Consider the following 8,546-nt stretch of genomic DNA (forward strand, 5'->3'; position numbering starts at 1 on the left):
GACGCTATGGGCACAACCTCTAGTGCTCTTGTGATGTTATTTGCTTCTTTTTTTTTTTCGTTGAAAGACTTGAGTTCATTTGTAGTAGTACAAATTCAAATGTGAGTTGCATCACGAGTGAGCGAGAAGCTCTTATGAAATTCAAAAGAAATCTCACAGATTATGCAAACCGTTTATCTTCGTGGATTGGAAAGGACTGTTGTACATGGAAGGGAGTTGGTTGTAGCAATAAAACAAGCCATGTTGTGAAGCTTGATTTGCGTAATCCGATATGAAAATACTTTGGTGATTTTTGTTTAGGAAATAAAATGAGTTTAACTATAGGAGTGTTTGATAATATGATTTAACACTTAAAATTGAATTGATTAAGTGACAATTAATTAAACTTGTTTAATAATCATAATTGATATCACTTAAAAATTTAAAGATCTCTTAAAATGTAAGTTAAAACTTAAGAAAATTTTAAGTCATATAAAACTTACTTAATTCTGATTGAATTTATAAATAGTAAACATAAATATCGATATACACTATTATCAACTCACTACCACCACTGCTAGCACCACCACTACTACCACCATGCCACCGCCACTACTACCACCATGCCACCGCCACCGCCATTGCTACCACAACCACTACCATCATGTTACAACTACTACCACCACCATCAGCATCGCTACCTCTACCACTACCACTACCACTATGCCATCACTACCACTATCGCTACCATCACAACGTCGCCACCGTCGCCGCCACCACCACCACCGCCACCACCACCATAACTACCATCACTTTCATTTTACTACTACTATCATCACAACCACTACCACTACCACTACCGCTACCGCTACCACCATGCCACCGTCACTGCCACCATTACCATTACCACTGCCACCACCACCACCATCACAATATAAAAATTAAAATGTACAATTTAAAAATAATAAATTTCAAATTTTATCTTACACATGTCAAATAACTTGTTGTTAATTCAGCACTTAAATTTTTATCAAACAACTTTTCAACTTAAAAATTTCAGTATTCAATTTTTAATATTTAATTTTCAATCTTCAGTTTTCAATTTTTAATTTTATCAAACACTATCTATGGTACATTCTTAAAAATGTATTCGGTATGCCTTTTCAAAACTACACTACAATAATTGATAACAAAATCACAATAGTCAAATAACTTTTTCACCATAATAGTATGTAATATTTTAATATTCATAACATTATCATATTAGTTTATTACATAACCATAACAATTTGTATTTAAAACTTTTTTGGGTAAATTACATTGACAACTCCTGAGGTTTATATTTATTACAGTTTTCCCTTCACCTTTTGAAAATTACATCTCCTTCCTTGAGGTTTAAAGTTTCAGTACAGATTGCTCACTCTAGCAATTTAATTTTTTTAAATACCAATTTTTCCCTCACTGGATAAATTACATTGACACCTCTCACATTTTAGAAAGGAAAATGTATGAGACCCCCAGTGGGGGTGCTGGCGTCCCCTTTGATTGGTCCAAAAAACTATTTTTTTTTTGGCAACCCCCCACGTGGAGGTGGGGGTGCTGGGGGTCTTCTCCTAATGGGGGTCTCCAACGAGACTGTTTTAAAAATAACAATCCCCTCTCCAAGGTTTAAAGTAGTATTACCAATTGCCCCCTCGGTTAGTATTAGTTGAAAAAAAAAATTAATTGAAAAAAAAATTAATTGGAAAAAAATTATTTGAAAAAAAAATTAATTGAAAAAAAAATTTATTAGTCAAATTTTTAAATTTCTGTTTAAAAACCAACGTAAGATAAAAATTACACTGACACCCCTTGAGGTTTATGTTTATTACGCTCGAAAGATAAAAATTATATAAAAATGATAATTATTTTTTATTTTTTATTTCTTAACCAAATTAATTTTTAATTTTTAAAAATAATTTCTAAAAATCAAACCATATATAGCCTAAGAATCTTTTGATAAGTCATTTCTTACGTTCGTAACTTATTTAATTATTTCTTAATTTTACGACATTTTTACCATCTGAGACCTGTTTGGTAACCATTTCGTTTTCAGTTTTCAATTTATATTTACAACAATTTAAAAAATTGTCATAAAAACTTGTTTGATAATTTTTTTGGTTTATAAACGTTTGTCTTAGTTTGTAAATTTCAAGAAAAAAACGTAAATTCAAAAAATGAGTTTACGTTGATTTTTAAACAGAAATTTAAAATTTTGACTAACAAAAAAAATTTCAATTAAATTTTTTTTTTCAATTAATTTTTTTTTCAACTAATACTAACCAAGGGGCAATTGGTAATGCTACTTTAAATCTTAAGGAGGGGATTGTAATTTCTAAAATGTCCGTCTATGTAATTTACCCAGTGAGAAAAATTGGTATTTAAAAAAATTAAATTACTAGAGGGAGCAATTTGTAATGAAACTTTAAACCTCAGGAAAGGGGATGTAATTTTCAAAATGTGAGGGGGGAACTGTAATAAACATAAAACTCAGGGGGTGTCAATATAATTTACCCAACTTTTTTTTTATGATGCATCCCTTTGTAACATAATTATAATTATTTATATTAACACTATAAAAACTCATGACAATTCTACAAAACATACAAAATATTATACCCATATCTGAGTAATCCCGCCAACTTAGTAGGCCAGGAACCCCTAAAACCCCACTAAAATATATATAAGTCGTTTGGCAAGGGCTTTTGTGGCTATTTTAGTCACAAAAGACAAAATAGGTCATTTTAGTCACAACAAACAAAACATCACATCCAATCCATAATCATTACACTCTTCTCTCACAAAAAAAGTCAAAAAAAACTAAAAAGTCAACCCACTTCCCAAACAGAAGATATAATATTTTATCTCATTCTTGTTTGCCTGACTCTAACTTTCTCTTTTAAAAATAACCATGTACTCCACCCATGATTTTAAATTAATTTGTTACACTAACACCATTAATTTTACTTGCAAAAAACACTTATACAATATGTAACTGACATAAATGTATTTTTTTTAGTATCACTATCTCACACTTTAAAGCATCTCTAACGGTGTATCAATTATTTCACTAAATTTGAGTAAAAAATAAGTAATTCCTCTATCTGATATCTACCTCTCTAACGGTGTATCAATTATTTCACTAAATTTGAGTAAAAACTAAGTAATTCCTCTATCTGATGTCTACCTCTCCAACGGAGCATTGTGGGCTGTCATCAAAACATCGGTCGACCAGGAGCACACCCGGGCAAAAGTCCAGCTAGTCAACCGGCCGGTGTAATATGAAAATTCTTTTTCCCTTCATTTTCAACTAAGCAGAAGACCGGGTGGACATCCGGACGATCATCCAGTGCCCAAAAACAACGGCTCTGAACAATGAAATGCCGAAAGGTCCAGACGTCCTCAATTTGGTGAAATATTTTTTATAGTTTGAATTTAATATGTATTTGATGAAAGTGTTGGAGAAGGAAAAGAAATAACTTTTTATCAAATTTAAATTTAATGATAGATTTAATATATCATTGGAGATGGTCTTATATGAGTGTTTGGTAATTTTTTTGATAAATTATTTAAGAAAAATGCTTGGGAGCACTAAAAGGGGATCACTAAAGGGAGCACTAATGATGTGGCAGTGGGACCCGCCCACTTTCTATGCCTTGTTTTTATTATTTTTTTTGTCATTCCCAATATATTAGTGCTATTAGTGGTTTATTTTTTAGTGGCCTAAATCATTGTTGATTGTTTAATAATTCTAGCATGGCTCTTTGCCCACTATAAACCTGACACACCAAAGACTAGACACCAGAGTTTCTACCCCCAAGAAGACGGAATGGTCTTCCAGTGATGACTTGACTTAGACATAAATGTATTCTTATTTACATATTTTAATAATTTTTAATTATATACATTATATTATAATAATAAAAATAACAATAATAATAATAATAATGATAACATTTTTATTATTATTATTATTATAACTAGGTGCTCATGACTTGAGACTTTTCAAAACAATCAAGTCTTCTTGTACAGTTTTTAAAACTTTAATCTTTCAACACTAGCATCGAAATTACATTCCACACTCAGAAGCTATGGACACAACCTCTAGTGCTCTTATGATGTTATTTGCTCTTTTTTTCATTGAAAGACTTGAGTTCATTTGTAGTAGTACAAATTCAAATGTGAGCTGCATAGCAAGTGAGCGAGAAGCTCTTATGAAATTCAAAGGAAATCTCATAGATGAAGCAAACCGTTTATCCTCGTGGGTCGGAAAGGACTGTTGCACGTGGAAGGGAGTTGGTTGTAGCAATAAAACAGGCCATGTTGTGAAGCTTGATCTGCATAATCCAATTGATGATCCAAATTTCGAAATGAACCAACTGGGTGGTCAGATAAGTCCTTCCTTACTCGATTTGAATCATTTGCATTACTTAGACTTGAGCATGAATGATTTACGTGGTCCAATTCCTGATACACTTGGAACGTTGACCTCTCTTACAGTCCTTGACCTTTCATATAACAACTTCAATGATTCAATGTTGTATTATTCTTTGTGTAACCTGAGCAGTCTTGTCTATATAGATCTTAGTTCTACTAGCCATAGAGGTGCAATCCCCCATTGCCTTGGGAATCTTGCTTCTCTTTCCATCCTCAGGTTGAATGAAAATTATCTTCAAGGTCCAATTCCAAGTGAGATGGGAAATATGACACAACTTATAGAGCTTGACCTCTGTTGGAATGCGTTTCAAGGTCCAATTCCAAGTGAGATGGGAAATATGATACAACTTACAGAGCTTGACCTCTCTTGGAATGCATTTCAAGGTCCAATTCCAAGTGAGATGGGAAATATGACACAACTTACAAGGCTTGACCTCTCTTGGAACGCGTTTGAAGGTGAAATACCAAACTCCATGAGGAACCTCTGCAACTTGCGTGTATTGGATTTGTCCAACAACAAATTCACTGGAAAGCTTTCAACTTCTGTTGGAAGTCCATTGGGTTGCATCCATAATAGTTTGGAAGATTTGTCTCTTTCTTCAAATAAGTTAAGTGGTGGTCTGCCAAACCATTTGGGAGAGTTTAAGAATCTAGAGTGGCTTACTATTGGAAACAATTCATTTTATGGTGCGCTGCCATCATCACTCGGAACACTATCATATTTAAGTGTGTTAGATACCGGAGACAATCAATTGAATGGGAGCATTCCAATTAGTCTTGGACAACTTTCAAAACTAGAATGTCTAGATTTGTCAAAAAATGCATTTGTTGGCACCGTATTTGAGCTTCACTTTGCCAAACTCAAGAATTTAAGGGTATTGAACTTGCATTCAAATTCTTTAGTTTTGAATGTGTCCTCCCAATGGGTTCCTCCCTTTCAACTCCAATTCATAGAATTGTCATCCATCAAAGTAGGACCCCAATTTCCTCAATGGCTCGAAACACAAAAAAATGTTACAAGGTTAGACATGCCTAATGCAAGCATCTCAGTTGTCATTCCTGATTGGTTTGAGAGTATTTATTGTGGCATTATATACTTGGATCTTTCCAACAACCAGATCAGAGGAAGGGTGCCAATATTTCAAAACTGTAAATATAGATATAGTGCTCATGGTAAACGGTTACAATTGAGTTCTAATAGATTTGAGGGCCCACTAACACCGCTTCCTTCACATGTTCATTCCTTAAATCTGTTCAATAACTTGCTTTCAGGACCTATTACTGTGAGTGGTGATAATGTAACGATGAGCTTCATATATCTTGTTCTCTCAAATAACCATTTGACTGGTGTCATTCCAGTGTCTTTGTGCAAGGCAAAGCGTATAACTCTTATTGATTTCTCAAACAATCAACTATCAGGAAAAATCCCTCCTTGCTTGGGGCAGTTGGATCAGTTGTCGGTGCTAGATTTGACGAATAATAGTCTATATGGTGAAATTCCAAGTTCATTAGGTTCCCTACAATTTCTCAATTCCTTGCACTTGCGTAACAATAAGTTCCATGGGAAAATTCCTTTGTCCTTACAGAATTTGACATTTCTTTTCATCATTGATCTAGGTGAAAATGTGTTCACTGATAATATCCCTCCATGGATTGGATATAACCTAACTAATCTTAAATTTCTCAATTTTCAAGAAAATAATTTCTATGGTGATATTCCTTCGCAACTCTGTCATCTCCAAAATTTGCAATTGTTGAACTTGGCACAAAATAACATAACGGGAAATATCCCTCGTTGTTTTGGCAACTTCACTGCCATGGTTGCACTAGACCGTGGGTACAATTTCAATGCAACTTATCATTTTGGGTACAATTTCGATGCAACTTATCATTTTAGAGGAATTTATGACGAGAATATTTTGGATTCAATGAAAGGAATAGAATTGGAATACACCAGGACACTCAAATTTCTCATCTCCATGGACCTTTCGAACAATGGCATTGTTGGAGAGATTCCAGAAGAGTTAATGGATCTTTTTGGGTTGATGAACTTGAATTTATCTGGAAATCATCTAAAAGGAAAGATCCCTAATAATATTGGCAATTTGACACAACTGGAATCTCTTGATTTGTCTCGAAACAAACTTTCTGGCCCCATTCCTCCAAGTCTGTCTAGTTTAAGCTACCTAAGTCATTTGAACATGTCATTCAATAATTTATCAGAGCGAATACCAACGGGAAATCAACTTCAAACTCTCAATGATCCTTCCATTTATATAGGCAATGATGGCCTTTGTGGTGCACCACTAAACAGCTGCATCGATGATAAATCATTTGATGGTGATCACAAACATGCTGATGAGAGTAAAGTTGCAGATGAAACTGATGTTTTGTGGTTCTACACTGGCATTGGACCTGGTTTCTTGGTTGGATTCTTGGGGGCTTGTGGCACTTTGAATTTCAAGAAGTCTTGGAGGTATGCATACTTCCACTTCATCGAAAACAACTACAATTGGATATCAATAAACATAGCAATCAAGTTCGCCCAGCTAAGGAGGAAAGTCAACAAAGGCACATTTGAAGGATGAATTTATCACCCAATTGGTTCGTCTCTCTCTCATCATGTACCTATATTACCTTTGTATCTTGTCACGATTGTGATGTGTGCATCAAATCAACATCTTTATAACCCACAATTTATCTTGCATGAATCTTTCAAAAAAATTTCAATTCCTTACCGTCATTAACATAACAATGCTAATCATGTAAATGACTTTTGGAACATCATCACAACTTGAAGAATAACCATTCATATTTTGAAGTGGAGGTAGTGATATTTCCAGATTATCATCAAAGCATGTCTTACATTCAAGATCATATAGTAAAGTACAGATTAATTTCCAACAAATTTCTTTACCAAAAGCACCAAAATTCTGTCACATGCTTAAAAACATTGAAACAAATGCAGGTTTGTTGTTATATGGTTCAAATAATGCAAATACATTTCTCAAATAATTTTTCAGAAGTCATTTGTTGCATTATTTCAGAGAAACCATGTTAACATCCACTAATATGCTTGTTATATGCTTTGCTGTCATTAAAGGGTCTTATATTCAGCTGGAGAAAAGAGCCTCATAGGAAAGCAACATTGAGATCATGTTATGAATTTTCTTGAGTTGTTGGAAAGAAATAAATTTGTATAATTCTATAGTTCTAGTATCTATGTTGATGGGGTTTGATGATTTTGTGCCTTTTGTAAAATATTCGAAAGTAAGTCTTTCCTTAAATAAATGATTTGTGAACTATCATATTGTCCAGAATATGTTGAAGTCCAATAGACTGTGTTTTGCATATATATGTATTGTCCTTTTATTGGTGAATTCTATGACTTTTGCCAATTGAGGCCATGGATTCTAGTTTAATTTTGAGAATTGAGCAGAATGCTCCAACAATGATATACATATAGTAATGGTATCACCAAGAAAAACCTTATCAAAACAGAGAGCTATTGTGCAACAGTCAAATTCACATATAAGTTCAACTATTTATGTTTTTCTTCACATTGTAGTAATCTTTACTTGTATCAAAGCTTTTAATGATTTAGGAGAAGTATGTAATATCAGTAATATGCAAGCATGTTTCCCAACTTGCACTCCTTTTAATTTAATTTGTTAATGATTAATCCTTGCCAAAGATTTTGTGTGTGTGTGTCTTATTCTTTATCTATTTGTGTCTATTGAGTTTTAACCAATTTATAAGTGTTTGTAGTTGGCTTTATTAATAACTTTTTGTTGATTTTTTTTCATCTTTAATGATTTTTTTTTTTAAAATTAGAAAGTGTTACACTCTTGAATTCTACCCGACTAGAGAAATTAGAAAAGATCAAAAAAATTGAAAATTTTGAAGAAAAAAAAAAGTCCACAAAAGATTAAAAAAATATCAAAAACAGTTGACTTTTTATTTTTTTGTAACTTTTTTTGTCTTTAGGATTTTTTTTATTATTACTTTCTAGACGCAAACCTAAAAAGCAAAAAAAAAATGGACATAATTTAGAAAGAAAAAAATCACTAAAAATTAAAAAAATTTAAATA

General features: G+C 32.9%; 1 protein-coding gene across 1 annotated transcript; it reads left to right on the forward strand.

Annotated features, from left to right (window-relative positions):
- Nucleotides 1–4,109: 4,109 nt before the first annotated feature.
- On the forward strand, nucleotides 4,110–7,775 carry LOC114288048 (receptor-like protein EIX2). The gene has a single exon (XM_082908314.1). It carries the CDS (start codon nucleotides 4,110–4,112, stop codon nucleotides 7,041–7,043), a length of 2,934 nt encoding a protein of 977 aa, XP_082764440.1. The 3' UTR covers nucleotides 7,044–7,775.
- The last annotated feature ends 771 nt before the right edge of the window (nucleotides 7,776–8,546 follow it).

The sequence above is a fragment of the Camellia sinensis genome, chromosome 15 (genome assembly GCF_055761805.1).
Source record: "Camellia sinensis isolate YWXY chromosome 15, ASM5576180v1, whole genome shotgun sequence".
NCBI lineage: Eukaryota > Viridiplantae > Streptophyta > Magnoliopsida > Ericales > Theaceae > Camellia > Camellia sinensis.

Excerpts from the sequence above, each read along its gene's own strand:
- LOC114288048 (XM_082908314.1), top strand. The coding sequence starts at position 4,110 with ATGGACACAACCTCTAGTGCTCTTATGATGTTATTTGCTCTTTTTTTC.